This window comes from Pagrus pagrus (genome assembly GCF_965226575.1).
Source record: "Pagrus pagrus genome assembly, chromosome: 4".
In the NCBI taxonomy this organism is placed as follows: domain Eukaryota; kingdom Metazoa; phylum Chordata; class Actinopteri; order Spariformes; family Sparidae; genus Pagrus; species Pagrus pagrus.
Window position 1 is genome coordinate 31,519,764 of NC_140188.1, and position 16,313 is coordinate 31,536,076.

Genomic DNA, 16,313 nt, shown 5'->3' on the forward strand with positions numbered 1-16,313 from the left:
CAACAATAATTCAAACTTAGCATCTGTTCTTATCAATTCATAATGTGCCAGAATCAGGCGTAAAATCTGAATGAAGTATGATTGTAATGTGACAGTGGTTTGAGAGGTGCTGAACAAGATCTGTCAGATATATTTTAGTTTCATCAGAGCTTTTTTGTTTTTTAAAGGTTGTGATTTATATGAGTTCTAAAGGAGAAGTGTCAGATGATCTTAGAACCTGATGAAGGATACAAACACTTGTTGATTTAGACTTTTGTCCTGCCAAGTTATTGAAAGCGTGTGCCCAATCATTATTTTCGTTTTATAAAGGTATGTCCTTATTGACATCATATTTAGGATCAATGCCATTTCTCATATCAATGTATCAATCAAAGTTTTTAGCATATGTTATGTGATTGATCTTTTTAAAGTTTTCCATTCTAGATTCATTTAATTTGTTGATTTCCATTTGAAAATGTCCATTCCTGACTTTTTACATTTCATATGACAGATAGTAATCATAACTTAATGTATGGATCATTGTCAATGAGTGTGTTTCCTAAACTCTTGAGCTAAAGTCATGAGTATAAATATTGATTCCAAAATTAAACCTTCATAACACCACAAGTATTATGTAACTGCAGTCAGATGTGTATGTCGGTCAGAAGTTGTGTTTGCTTTAGTTTGTTGTCCTTTAATACATATTGTAGCCAAGAAATTCATTATACAGCGTTTGATTCCAAAATGATACTTGTAAAATAAGTAAGTGTGCCACCTAGTGGCTGTTTGTGTTGGGAGAAGTACTGGTTGAGATGTGACCATCTGCTAGTGTTGGGAAACATACAGACACATAACACTGAATAAAAAAAAACCAAACCTTGAAAATAATATGTATATCTCTGATTTGAGTGTATTAGTGTGAACTGACTCCTCAGTTCATCCTCTGCACTTCACTGAATGTACCAGCTCTTTCTATTATGTAGCATAAAGGGACTAAACTCAGTTTCGGTTTACAGCTCTGCTGTTGTAAAATGATGATAAATGAACCTTTACCTTTTCCATTACCTTTATTATATGGGTAGGATATGTAAAAACAATAGAAGAAAAGCATGAATTTCAATAGGATTAGCTGTTAACCTGACCAGGACCTTGCACAGTGCATTCTGGGACAGAATCTGACCCCTATTGGACCTGGCCCGGAATAAGTAAACAAAGATACTGAATAAATCAATGATTTTTAGAAAGCTGAGGTCCTGGAAAGCGGATAATCCAGATTTTTTTGGAGAAATGGCCCTTGTGAAGGTAGATTTGGCAGTTATGATATTATAGCTATATTAAGGGAACCTTTATTAATGCTAAGGACTGCCTGCACAACAAACATAATATGTTTATTGGCTGTGTCACTATCCCAGTGTTAGTCCACAGGTGTCAGCCATGTTGTCATAGCTCACAAGCTAGTATTATTTGTCAGATACTGGTCCTGTGTCTGCAAGAGGAACTGACTGAAGGTTGATTTAAGCAATGATAAATCAAAATGAAAGGTTTGCAGTGGATTTGTTTCATTAGAAATGCCAGCTTCTCCTCTCCGTCCTCAGTGTCCAGGAGGGGGCGACAGGCCTGCATGCTCCTCACTATCCAAAAAGTATGGCTCATGAACACACACACATGCACACACACGCACACACACACACACACACACACACACACACACACACACACACACACACGCACACACACACACACACACACATGCACACATGCAGGCACACTCAACCCTGTCTTGTTGCATGTGTTGTTTGGCCTGATTTAACAGAACTACCAGATGATCTGACTGACAGGTGACCGTTCACTGATATTTTAAACACTAGCAGAATATTTTAAAAGACAGACTTTGTGCACTTAGTATTTTATGGTAAACTTCACTCATCTTACCTGATTTTTTATTGTTGGTAGTACTTTGTTCCCCTCTTTCATTCTAAACATACATACATGTTGAATGTGCAGCTCTGGTGGCCCATGATCTGCCTGTGCTCTATTATAAGTGCAGTTTACAGGCGTGTTTATTAGGTGTTTTTAATGGATCTTTTGCCCCGGCGATTGGAGTTAACTCAAAGCAATCTGTGTTTCCCTTTAACACATGTCTCTTTATTGGTGAAATGCTGAATCAAAATCAAACTTTGCATGTGTATGTGCACTTGTGTTTGAGATACAGGGGTGGAAGTAACTAATTACAAATACTCAAATTACTGTAATTAAGTCATTTTTTAGGTACTTGTACTTTTAAGTATTTTTTCAAGTCTGTAATTTTACTCCTACTTAAGTATGCATTACATCATGTAATCTACTTGGTTATTTTTAAAATCATAATTGTGTACTGAGTACAATTTGAATTAATATCTTAACCTTTCATCTGCATTTTTGCTGCCAATGAGGCCATCTGATATAAATCTGATCACAGATGGAAACCCTGACACACAGACAGAAACTGACCACTGAGCAGCACAGAGCAGGAGTTCATTCAGACTGAAACAAAGCTCTTTGTTTGAATGCTGCTGTTGATAATGCATTAATACTTTGTACTTTTACTAAAATATTGTTTCAGTGGTTTTACTTTTAATTGAGCAATGTTTCAGTAATGTAACTGTACTCGTACTTCAGTACAGATTTTCAGTACTCTTTCCACCACTGGTGAGATGTTGGCTGGTGGAAGTATTGCAATGAGATTAGAGGCTGTGTGTTTTCTCCTTCCTCCTCCCTGCTGAGAAAAGTGGCCTGTGATTGGACCCCTCGCTCCACTTTGGACCAGTGTGATGGCTGCACCTGAGCCGAGCAGCCAATAGGCTGTCTGTGCTGTCAGTAGCAGAGGGAGCAGAGCTGCAGCATAACAATACACACCCTGTAGAGGACATAGAGGTTTCTGGGCTGCTTCCCAGCACCATCGCACTGATATACTGCACCGATACTGCACCAATATACGGCACAGATACTGGCCTTTCATTGACAAATAGAGAACATCAGTCAGTTTGTTGCAACTTTAATAATATGAAATGTGATGCAGTATTTGGCCCACAGTCTAAATGCTGCTTTAGGCTAAAAGAACTGATGTTTTAATATTCTATAATGTTAATCTAAAATATTAGCTCCTCGCTGCTTCACATTTAAACACACTTCATATATAAAGTGTCTACGGGATCAGAGGGAGGTTTCTGAGGGCAGGGCAGAGGGAGAGCCTGGTGCATTCTTTTCCTTCCCCATCATATCACTTCATTCTCATCTGTGAGACAACTCACAAATCACAAGAGAATCAACAGGTTTATGTGAACTGCATACTGTATGTCAGTACAAAAATGTAGAACATGAAATATTGAATGTTGTCACTCACATATTCATCTATATTTCCACTTCAATTGGTCTTATTATAAAATATGATAATAAAATGACTGAATATTTAAAAATCATCTACATATCAATACTTTAGACACCAGTAATTGAATCTGTAGTGGAAGACGTATGTAGGTTTTTCATGTAGGTAAAAGGAGGAATAACTCAATATACAATACTCGATACAAGTTTTTTAAAGACATTTAAATGACTACTTATAGAAGTATTATCAGCAGAATATTCACAGTAAAAGTTTTCATTCTGCAGGAAAGACTGGGCCTTCACAGTGTTATATTTTTAAATATTATATGACATAGTTATGTGTCGTGTGTAGCTGATGAAGCTATTTCTAGTCTTAACTATTGATCACACTTATTATTTTATTCAATAACAATGTATTTGTATTTTTCCTGTAGGAATATTAATCTGTATAATGATTATAGCTATCAGGTCAATTTAGCGGAGGTGAGGTGGACAGAAAAAAAAGCAAAATTAAGTCAAGTAAAGTATAAGTATCAGTATAAGGTGTGCTTAAGTAGTAGTCAAGTAAATGTACTTGGTTACTGTCCACCACTGAATTTCCTTCCATATTACCAAACCATATACTGCAATTCATGACTATTTTATCACATGATTAGAAATAAAAAGAGAACAAATATCAAACTTTTAGGCTGTAGATTTCTGTGTGTGTGTGTGTGTGTGTGTGTGTGTGTGTGTGTGTGTGTGTGTGTGTGTGTGTGTGATGTGAGGCAGTACACACACTGAAGTATCTCCTACAGTCCACAGATAAGCAGAGGAGACAGAGTGCTGCTCAGCCTCCTGTGATGTTGTTTAGGCTTCACACAGTAAAAAGCAGGAAAGGTGCTGTTTGTCACTGTGTTGACATGAACTGTGCAACTTCATCTGCTGCCCTGTAAACGCTTAAACAACAACACAGGCCTGCACTGATCACTGAACAGAGTTGTGAATAATCTTGGCCTTTTTACCCCACGCCATCACCAGTCATTAGTTATGATCCACAGGGCCTCCACAGGAGCCTATTGATCACTCATTGACTGATTGATTTAGACAAATACTTTTTTATCCCAGAGTGCGAGGTCGAGTCGCCCTCTCTGTTAATTGAAGATAACAGAGTGGCAACAATAGCCCCCGTAATAGAATGAGAGTTTTGTGATTATCGCTGCAGAAAGAAAAGAAAATGAAGAAGAAGGGGAGGAGGAGGACAGGAGGAGGGGGTGGGGGGCTCTCTAATTAGGAAGCGGGGCGGTGTGGAGGCTGTGGCCGGCAGGCAGGCGACAGGCGCCGGGTCCCGGACAAAAGGCTGTCTGCTGCCCTAAACTCCCCCTGCTTAACCCTTTAAACCGAGACACACATATACACAGTCACACACACACACACACACACACACACACACACACACTGAAGAGATGATAAAGGCTTTAAACACCAGGTCTGTACAGCAACAATACGAAAAATGATTTTCAGAGACTTCGACAGAAATGACTCTGTCTCACTGTAATAATATATTTAGCTGGGGCCGCTTGTTTAAGCAGCTGAGCCGCTGATTATTGAGCTGAATTAAAACAATAATATTACATCTATTCCCGCAACTCAGAAACCTGTTTCATGTGACAATGTGTCCAGAGCAGTGCGGACCAGGGGAACCAGGCCGCAGTCAGTCTCTCCGGCTGCAGAGGATGTGTGAGCGCAGCGGAGAAAGCTCTTCCTATAAATACTTACATTACTCGACTCTTTCTAAAAATACAGCCGGGTACACAATACTAAAGGAAATGCTGATTGACGGTGACGGAGGAGCCGCTCAAAATAGAGCCGGGCGGCGGTGCGCAGGAGACGGAGCAGATTTCACACAAGTAACGATGAATGCTGGTGTTACTGCTGCTGCTGCTGCTGAACACCTGACACACAGACACAACACGATATCAAGAGGAGCAGGACCGATTCAATCTGCCAATTCAAGTCTAAAAGAAACACAATTTAATATTCACAACTGGAGCTTTCCTGATACATTTATAGAGGAGGATAATGTTTACCACACACGTCCCGTCTTATGTAAAGTGGTGGTTGTAGTTTTAATAACGTCAATCAAACTGAATAACATTTTCTTATCAAATTCAGCCCATCATGAGCAGAACCTGCTCTTTTTCTCTCAAACATGTGCCCGACAGAGGGCGCTCCTGTCACACGTGTGTGTGTGCGTGTGTGCGTGTAGCTGTAGTGTGCAAAACCATAGATGACTTCATTACAAATGCTCTACAAATTTCTACAGCTGTGTTGCTCTCATAAGATGATTCCAACAACAATAAAAAGTAAATAATAATAATAATAATAATTATTATTATAATAATAATAACAACCATAATAATAATAATTATAATAATAGTAATAACAATAACAATAATAATAATAATAATAATAATAATAATAATAATAATTAAACGCTTGCGAGATTTCAGCACAACGATTTTTTTATTGAAATTGTGAGACAATCAAAAAAAAAAAAAAAAAAAAACCCGGACAACCAGCATAAACAAGATACTTTCATCTTTAAATATATTTATGAATAGATATGAATGATGCGCCCATAGGAGGAATTGCTTTGAATGTCTCCTGGCTGGAGTGAAATAACCTGAGGTGTTTTTGAATCCATGTGGAGCTCTCTCTGTCTCTCTCTGTTCCTCTGTCAGTTTCGGTGGATGCAGACTAAAACATGGCACACACGTCCTCAAAAAATCAGCAATGCTTCATACACAGTTTTTCAAACCAACAAGCGCTAAATAGCTTTCATGTACAGTATATGTTCATGTAAAATGGGGAGGAGGAGGAGGAGGAGGAAAAAAAAGCAACGAGTTAAATTCGAAATATATACACGCTTAATATACAGCCTTGAATAAATTAATACCAATTGCATATTCTTGGATCTTAGCTTTATTTACAGAATTTGTTTTTATCTTTAATTACATAAATAGTTCAGAAACAATTTTTCTGGCATGAAATGATAAGCGGCTCTTCCTTTCTCTCTCTCGCAGACGGAACGTTCACCTGCCATGCCTCTTTGAAATAATCAGGCCTGGAATAAACAAAGTTTTTGGATGCAGCTTGAGACCTGCCTGTCATCGTGATGAGGCTCCTGTTCGGGGCTCGGCTCGGTCTTTAAACCCGGGCCTGGGTGCTTCAAGTTAAACCGAACCCAACACACACACTCCGCTGTGCGCCGCTCGGTCTGTGGAGCTGCAGGCCCTCCGGCAGGTTAGACCGATACATGGAGCCGATACTGGCCTTGTGTGCGCCACCTCTGATGTAATGGATATGATTAAATTTGATTGATTATATTTTTGTAGTGGAACTCAAGTGGTCACGTTTTTATTTTTAATATTTAATCATTATTTTAGTGCTTCTTTCTCTGAATTGTGTATATTTTCCTTGAATATTTACTTCAGTGTTCTTTTGTATATTTTTTATTTCATCAATGTAGAAATGTATCCCAGAGTTTCTGCCTTCAGGAGCTGCTCACCCTTAACCACTGGGATTGAGGGGATAGTTTTGGTGTCTGATGATGGTTGAAAATGTGTTTCTCCACCCTCCCTAACAGGTGAGCTGTGGAGGAAACCTTCAGGACTTAACAAGATTCAATTTAATTATATGGACTATCTGCAGCTTTGTTCCAAAAATACCAGTTATCGGCCTTCACCTACCCATATCGGTCAAACCCTCATCCCAGTCTCTGTAATGTGCTGTACAGGACATATGCACTTATAGTCCTCTGGTAAGTCTTGATCCCAAACAGAGTCTTCATCACTTAGGAGAGTCTGCAGTCGGGGAGGACTCCCTCTGGCCCTCCAGGCCGCTCACCAGTCTCTGGATGCTCTGCAGCTCATTCACTGAGTCTTTCACGGAGGTTTTGGGAGATGCGGTCCTCCTGCTCGACCCTCCCGTCTTATGGTTGCTGTGATGCTCCGGAGCTGGGCTGGTCTCCCTGCTGCCCGGTTTGGAGGATTCAGAGCCCGGGTTGAGGCTGACCTGCAGGCTGGTGTTGAGCAGGCTGGAGCTCTGAGGCAGCGACACTGGGAGCTGATAGGGGTTGAAGCGGAGCCGGGGCCGGGATGAGGTCAGGAACGGGTTCCTGGAGAGTGGGTTGGAGGTGCTGGTGGCAGGGAGGGCTGAGGCCGAGGCTGCCGCTGCAGCTGCCGCCATGTAGGTGTAGGGGTACGGGAAAAGACCTCCAAAGGAAGGCATGGGGATGCCCTGGAATATAAAGAGGGACAGACTTGAAGTCAAAACTGTACACCTCACTATTTCCAACCAAGTGGTCAGATAATTAAATTAGTGATATATTTTTCTAACACACAAACAGCAACCAAATGATTTGGTTTCTTAGGTTATTTAAAAGAGATTTTTATGAAAATACAAGACAGACCTGACACAAACAACAAATAGTTTCTTTCTTAGTGTGTAAAATTCTGCTTCACACAGCTTACTCCACAGAAGCCAGAAAACATGTTTAAAATCTGAACTGAGTGTATTTATCATTAAATCCCCAATTATTGAGTTCTAATCAGCTCTGAATAAAACAGACCCTGACTGGACTGCAGGGTGAGCGTTACATGGCCAGTTGTGGCCCTAAGAAGGTAAAACTTGACACCTAATCCTGTCTACACTCTCAACCAGAAGCTCCGACCTTCCTGTCCTACTGACGTCAGCTCAGTGCTACAGGTGTACAGGCACACTACGTCATTTTCTGACTGGATGACCTTCCTTACCTGAGAGGCGAGCATGTGCTGGGACAGATGGAAGGGGAATGGGTTGGGGGTTCCTCCCGTGCCCTGGGCAGAGAGGCTGCCGTTTTCCAAAGCACTTGCTCCGGATACAGAGGCCAATAGATGCCCCATGCCCATAGCAGAAAAGGCTCCGGGGGCCATGGCAAACTGCCCGGGGTGAAACAACAACGGCGATCCGGTGTTCAGAGGGTTAAAGAACTGCTGACTGTGCAGGCCAGACAGAGCCAGGCTTTGTAAGTGGCCCGGGCTGAAGTGCGAGGGGCTCTCGGTCTGGACCATGAGAGGGGAGAAGGCTTCCTTACTGGCACTGATGCCTCCAGCGTCTGAGTCCTTTGTCAACACGTCCACGGTGTCCTTCCTGTGCCTGCTCTCCGCTTTGTCCTTCTCAAGGTTCCTTATACTGAATATGGAGTCATCCTTCTTTTCTGTGCTCGGCCTGTCCCTCACGCGCTCCTCACACCTGGAGCTGTAGGGGGACTCGGGTTCAGGTCCCGGGCTGTTGGAGCCGGTGCAGAGCTCGTCGTGATGCTCCAGCTCCTGCTCACTGTCAGTGCATGTTTTGTCATCTACAAAATAGAATTCAAACAGGGAAAAAGAGCTGTAAGTGTAACTGTTCCCTGAGCCTTCTCATCTCCAGCCATCCCAAAACACACACACACTAGAAGGGCAACATAAGCCTGGTGGGAGCCCAAACTCTCAAAATCCACCCTGCACATTTCCCACCATATGTTCACTCATTAAGAAATTAACATACGGCCTACATTTTAAATGTATATTTACACTGTTAATAATAACCTTTGTATTGTTTGTAACACTGTGTACATTTTTTGAATATGCAAACATTAGAAAAAATCCACACGTTGAAATTTTAAAGCTAATCCTGCTACGGCTTTGTAAAAATTAATTAGCTTGAGAAATTAAGAGACGTCAATTCTACTGTAGAAATAAATGGAACTCAATAACACCAATAAGAGTTTTACACACTGTATATAGTCAATGAGAACATTTCAATTTAAAGGGGAGTATATAATTCACTACAGTCATTAGTCACGTCAGGCTGATGTTGCTGTTTACATACACAGTTAATTGTTCTATAGAGAATTTAATATAATCCTGCACAATACATGTATCTAATTTTACGTTATCACACAGACCAGCGTAAAATAGATAATAAGAACAATACAATCTATTCCAGCACCACGGTGATTTTTTTTCCTCACGTTGTGGTTATTTTCATCCACCAAATTACACCTATATTCAGACTATTCAAACCATTAAAGGTGCACTGTGTAGTTTTCGGGAAGAACTTTAAATCAGAAAAAAAAGATCTTCACTGACATTCTCTTTTTTGTTTTTGAATAAACAAAGTGACCTTAAAGGACAACACAATTTATACTGTTTTACTTTGTTTATATGTGGCGGACCCTGCCACCTTTCTAGCTTCAAACAGTGTTCTGGGACCGTATTTTCCTCTGAGAACAGCTTGTTTATTCACTTATGGAAAAAATACATATTTCTGAGTTTCTCATTAATATTGTAAAAAAAATATGAGTTAAAATTTCTCCTCCAAAACTACATAGAGCCCCTTTAAGATTCATTTAAATTCTAAAGTTCTAGGCTATATGACCGATTACAACAACTGCTAATGGCTTTAACACCATCGCTGGGCCCTTACTGGCCCCAAAATAAAAATGATGATGATTTCTCACCTCGACTGGGCCTGCTGAACCTCAACGGGCTGGAACCGGCTCCCAGCGGGGAGTGGGCGGCGTCCCTGCCGGTCGGAGGATCACTGGACGAGGCGTCCGAGTCCGCTCCCTCCCGGTCCGCCTTGCACTGGTCCTCATACATCCGCAGCGACGGCATAGTCAGCTGTTTCCTGTCAATAACAACAACAATAATTATATTAATAATAATGATAATATTATTAATAATAATATTAATAATAATGATAATGATGGTATATAATAATAATGAAAATAATAATGGCGATGGTGATAATAATAATAATAATAATAACAACAATAATAATAAAATAATTCATGCTGATTTGAGATATCCTGACGTTGTAGGCTTAGCCTACATCATGACGTTGCAACGAAAAGCGGGAGGACAGCACACACGCACACGCAAACACACGCACACGCAAACAAACACACACACACACACACACACACACACACACACACACACGCAGTCCTTTCTGCAGGTGTGAGGCTGCAGTCTCATACCTTTTCTCTCTCCTTCCGTTCCCCGTGTCTCGGAATCCTTTGGCAAATGGGTTGTTGTCGATCTTCAGCTGCGTTATCTGTCAAAAATACAAGTTATAATTAATGGAAGCACAATTAAGACATAACGTCCACAATCTTAGAGCCCATCGTCCTCCCCGGCCAATATTCGGGACAGCAACGTGTTTGGATTAACACAGGCAGAAACCAGTGCATTGGACCGGAGCCACGGTAGGCCTCGGATTTGCATTATTAATAAAAGCGTAATGATGGGGCGTTATTCTCATAGGCCCCTGGAGGGAGATTCTGCCACGAAATATTCCTCAATGGGGCCACACAAGCCTCCGTTCCCCCAGAAAAAAGGCAGAGGGAGCAATACTGGAACAGATGACTATCATATCAATAATTAATAATGCGGTTTGGATCACTGCTGCCTCGCGATGTGTCCTGATGTGGAAGAGATCGGTGTGGCTCCACGCACGGCCACGCAGCCGCCACAGAGACGCATGCAGGAGCTTCCCGGCTCCTGGAGGCCCTCTGTGGCCCTCGGACAGGACGCTTCAGGCGTTTGTTACTTGAGCAGAGAGAGTGTCTTGCAGCATCTGTCCAGTGTGGCTGCAGGGTGACCAGCCTTTTAAATGCCCTCTAATCGATGGTGACTCTTTGCCATAAACTTTTACAACAAGACCCCCCTCTCCCCCCTCTCCCCCCTTCACCCCGAACCCCCTGGACACAAGCTCCAATTATCTTCATGGAGGAGGATAAAGAGTCAGCGGCCGGGGCTGAGAACAGTGCCATCAAACACGCACACATACACAACCTCTACTCAAATATGCTGGATTTTTATATTGTCAACTATTCTCTTAAATCCCCAAACCCGGCAGCTGCTGGCGCCATTTTTTTGAGAAGATAAAAATAAATGAATAGAGAGGACATGGCTGACATTTTTAATGCTGCATGACAACAAAACACAACACACTCTCCGCATTTATACGCCTAATTTATTCACTTCTGGTCAAGGTAATAGCGCATGAATTGCAGATAACACACGACACTAGCTGCGAATTTGAATTCATAGCGAAAATGTTGTGCTACAGCCACAAGTCCGGGCAAAACAGCAATTAAAAAAATCAAGTGGGACATGGGAGTCCTCTGCAGGGAAATTAGGCGACCTACAAAATCAGATTAAGTCTTCGGGGGTTGGTGGCGGGGGGAGGGGGCGCATGTAGGACATTTATTATGCAAAGTATAGCATTCATATTAGAGCAGCTGCTTGAGTGTGAACCGTGACTCACCTTGTCGTTCTGATACGCTGTCACAGCCACGAACTCGGTCTCGGGGAAGACGTACGTCCTGAAGGTGCTGTAGGGGAGCTTCAGGATGTCGTTGGCCCGCACTATGTGGAACCGGGGCTGGTACTTGTGCATGGAGTTCAGGATTGTCTGGACCAACACACACAAACACACACAGCTTCGCAGTGAATATCGCAGTAGGATTTGTCTCGTCTCTCTGATGCTCTCTCCGTGTTAAAACTCGACAGCAGACAGAAGATGTTGACGCGGATCATCCGGCGCATTGTTGTTGATGCTGTTATAATTACTGTGTGAGCAGACTCGTCTGTAATTAGTGCGGGGCAAAGGGAAAAACCTGACCAGGCCACACATGTTGTCATGAGGGCTCCGAGCCGCAGCAGAAATATGTGATTTGATCGCGCTGCTGTCGGGAGGAGAGCTGCACAGCTCCGCTCCTTCACTCGTGTTCAGATGTGCCACCGAGCTCAGACACTGGGCGAGATGTGAGCCTGGAATTATCTGTCCCAGCAAACAAGCGAGGAGCTGGAATAAGTTCCTATTTTTAAAATAAAAATATATATTTTCTACAATTAAAAAATATAGAAACAGGCGACACAAAATCACGCGCTGTGAGTGCGCGGAGGGAGAATTAATCCCAGATAAAAAGTCAGTGATATTAATTTGACAACATGAGTGAAGCAGGCCTGCGTTACACACAGATCCTGCCTGGGACCGATTGCAAATTTAGACTGACATGTAAATGCTGAATTTGTTTCCAGTCGGAGGCACTGTGCCTGCGGACACATGGACACTATCACACATTTATCATTTGCTCCCATTATTTTTAGGCTCGGTGCGAATTATTACAGCAGCAGAAAAATAATATGAAATGTATGTTTAAAAAATGGGACAATATTGTAGGCGAGACACCGCAGCACCCAGGCCACACAACATTACACACTCAATACACAACCTATACTACACTATACTACACTATACTATACTATACTATACTACACTATACTACACTATACTATACTATAAGGTTACAGGCTGGGGGGATATCAGACACGTCAGTCAGCTCATTTCACGTCATTTCTCTCTGACCCGATTTGATGATACACTTAATCCCTCAGCCTTGCAAACAGCCGGCTCAGATATGATGTGTTTTTTTAAAATTCCCAGTAAAACCTGGGTCAGAAAGACAGGGTGAGCACGGTGTGCAGGCTCTGCTGCTGCACGGAGCCGGGCCTGGGCTCGATGTATACATGCGGGAGGAGAGACTGCTGCTGCAGAGCTTCAGGGAAACATAAGCTGTGTGAGTCAGCGGCAGGGGGGAAGTCAAGTGGCGACAAAGTGTCAACAGCTTTGGACGTAAAGACGCTCAGCAACATGCGTGTTCTCATCCAGAGCGCATGTTCTATATTCCAGACTCGCGTTTTAATACGTTTCTGTGTTTAAAGGCTCCAGCTCTGCTCACGCTGGCTTTGGACTGTTTTTATTTATTTCCCTTTTTTTTTTCTCTCCTGGCTGTTTCCTGTTATTATTTTGTGCTGCTACAACGACCCACTTTTCTATGCTTCATAAAAATTTCACGTGATTTTAAAAACACACCTAACAAACACCCTGGCCCGTCTGCTCCAGCAGCCAACACCTCTCAGCCTACAGCATGTACATCTAAAAAAAATGTCTCTGCTCAGGCGAGAGAAGAGAACCCGTCTGTACTTACAAATCCGTGTTTGTCCGAGATGTTGTTGGTCAGCTTGAGTTTATGGAAAGCAACAGGCTTGGCCATCCACTGCTCGCCGGTGGCCGGGCTGTCCGGGTGGATATACATCCTCTTGGGCATCTCCGGGTCGGCCTTGCCCGCCACCATCCAGCGGGAGTTGTGGAACTTGTAGCGGCAGTCGTCCGCCGCCACGATGTCCATCAGCAGGATGTATTTGGCTTTTTTATCGAGCCCGTTTATTCGCACTTTGAAAGGAGGGAACATCCTCCTGTGGAGAGAAAACACACAGGGAAGTCAACACGCCGTGATTCAACCAAAACACGACTTCACATTATCACGCTGGACCTGAACCGCTCTGACAAAAGGGGCATTGAGGGGCGACGCGCAGAAAACACGCCGCTGTGACAAGAGGAAATATTGTAATTGTCAGATATTACACGCAGCAGCACAGCACGAACATAGTGTGTGTGTGTGTGTGTGTGTGTGTGTGTGTGTCTGTGATGTCTGTTCGCCCGCGTGTGTGTGTATGTGTTGTCCAAGCCTTACACTACAAAGCTGAGCAGTATATTTATGAGCACACCACTTCACGTCTCTGCTTTTTGAAGTGACAGCCTGTTTATAAAATCCAGAAGCTGCAGTTTGAGATAAACGAGAGCAAAGTTCCCCAAACATCCCACATATGCAGCTCTGCTTCGATCAGGCTGGGAAAAAAATCATATATTCCCCCAAAAATAATTCCACGTTTGATTAATTTATTTCAGACAGTTTAAGTCCACGTGTAAACACAATTAAAGTGTAAATATGTGGTGTATATTTGGAGGTAAACATTGCGCAGTTTTCCTTCTTATTTGTATTAATTGTGGGAGAGGCTGACAATCGGCGGGGAAATAAAAACGGACCGGTGAAGGCCTGAGGAAACCACTGCCCTGCAATAACGTCAAAAAACGCCTTCGGTCGCTGTAAACGTGCCGCTGTGGCTCTGCTTACACACAGACTGCTTTTTAAAAATTAAAAATAAAATATAGTCGGTAAACCCATGAGGAGGACTGTAGTTCTGAGCCACTCTTACCTTCCAGACTTGGTAATAACCATCTCCGTCCCGAGTTTATGAAACTGGTCCCAAAGATCCTTGGCTTCCAGTGTAACTTTGGGGTCGTCGTCGACTTCCTCCTCGGGCTCCAGGCTCTTCATGCTGCGGAGATGAGCCGCCTGATGGTGGCTGAGGGCCGGGTGGAGCGCAGCCTCTGCCGCCCCGGCCAGGCCGTGGTCCGCGATAGGCTTGGTGAGCGCCCCGGGAGGCAGGCTGAGCGCCGGGAAGAAGGAAGGCTGCGCGGCCGCTAGAAAGGCGGACATTGGGAAGTCGGTCGGCCGGTGTGCGTGGAAAGGGTGATAAGCCATTGCAGTCCCTGTAAAAACTGGATCTCTCATCGGTGCATCCACAAAAACCGAAGTGAAATAATGGATGTTTTTAGTGGTATTTCCCCCCAAACTAGAGCCAGTGTAGGTCCGCGCTTCGCGAGCAGTTAATGTGTGTAAAGCGGCGCAGAAGAGTACAGCGCCCTGTCAAACAACAGCGCGTTATCAGGGTGAAGAAAATAGCCCAGAGTTGCTGCTGATGTGCTTTTCCTTTGGTTCCTCCGCCGAGTCCTTCAGCAGAAGCGGCGCTGGGAAGGCAGAGCCCGGCTGCGCTGTGTACCTCTCACAGAAAGAAGCAGTTTCCCTGCTTCAGTCATCCCACACTGACTGGAGAGATGTGGCCCCGTTCACTGCAGATCTGTGACTATCTCACATGTCCTTCCTGCCTCCATCCCCAACACTAATGAACCAAGCCCCTTTGATTGCTGATTTTACGCTTTCTGGACCAATTGTGGGCCCCTATAGGCGTGGTTCTGACAGCTCCGGCCAGACTCTGGAAGAGGAGGGGGGGGACAAGAAGGTGTCGGAAGCATTAGCAGTAAGAAAACATGTCAACAGAATAAAATATTAACCAATGACAGGAAAGATCGGGAAATCCCACCCCCATTTCCAAGCCAAACACCGGGTCAGCCCTCAGTTCTTGGCCGGTGGAGGCATCACCTCTCTCGGCTTGCGTTTTTACAATGTCGCCTCCGGAGAAGCCAACCTGTCCACAGACTCACTGTCTTAATTCTCACCTTAATACGGAGGAACAGCTCCAGTTGTCCACGTTTAGCACTGTCTTTTAGAACAACTCACTACAGTAAATCCACGGCTCGCAGCTCACGCTCTGCATTCCGGAGAGATTTATTTCAAAGGGCTGCTGCTCTCTCGGTCGCTCTCTATAATAACAGACTTGTAATTATTCCATGTTATCGGCTGTTTTGACGCTTAGGCTGGATTTGCCTCACACTAGCCCAGGCTATGTTAGCTGTGTGTACACTGACTTCAGCCTCATACAGCCCCGGCTGGCTTCCCCAGGCGAGAGCCATTTATCTGCCCGTTTGTCCTGATCGAGCTGACGGGGAGGCGGCGGCAGCAGCCGCAGCGGCAGCAGCGTAATAACGAGACAAGGCTGGAAAAGACAAACCCAGATGCTGCGCGGAGGAAAAGAGAGGAAACCAGATGAATGGTGATGAATGAATTTTTGAGAGAAAAATCAGGGAGGAGGACAGCGGTGAGTGATCACTTCGGCACAAACTCTTCCTTGTTTGGATGAAGTTACAAATGAAGTCAGTTCTTGGAGACGCAGACATTTACATTGTTATTTTGAAATGTTGTGAGTGTCGGTGCAGTTGTGCTTTCCCTGCTGTTTTACGTCGCGCCGACTGTGTGCGGAGAATCGTTTGTATTTCCACATCAAACAGCCGCAGCGATGAGATGATTTAGAGCTCAGTCTCAGTCTCAGTCTGAGGGCTGAGGGCTGAGGGCAGGCCGTGGTAGCGTGTAATCT

General features: G+C 43.7%; 1 protein-coding gene across 1 annotated transcript; it reads right to left on the reverse strand.

Moving 5' to 3' along the window:
* Positions 1-6,288: 6,288 nt before the first annotated feature.
* On the reverse strand, positions 6,289-15,295 carry tbx2b (T-box transcription factor 2b). Its single transcript, XM_084350117.1, has 7 exons — positions 14,475-15,295; positions 13,406-13,673; positions 11,680-11,826; positions 10,388-10,464; positions 9,866-10,035; positions 8,139-8,722; positions 6,289-7,623 (listed from the first exon to the last, which is right to left on the reverse strand). Exons 1-7 carry the CDS (start codon positions 14,831-14,833, stop codon positions 7,174-7,176), a joined length of 2,055 nt encoding a protein of 684 aa, XP_084206243.1. The 5' UTR covers positions 14,834-15,295; the 3' UTR covers positions 6,289-7,173.
* Between the last annotated feature and the right edge of the window lie 1,018 nt (positions 15,296-16,313).

Coding starts and splice junctions, on each gene's coding strand:
- tbx2b (XM_084350117.1), bottom strand. CDS start 14,833: ATGAGAGATCCAGTTTTTACAGGGACTGCAATGGCTTATCACCCTTTC. Junction 11,827..13,405: donor TCTCGGACAAACACGGATTT/GTAAGTACAGAC, acceptor GTGTTGGTCCAG/ACAATCCTGAACTCCATGCA. Junction 10,465..11,679: donor CAGCGTATCAGAACGACAAG/GTGAGTCACGGT, acceptor TATTTTTGACAG/ATAACGCAGCTGAAGATCGA.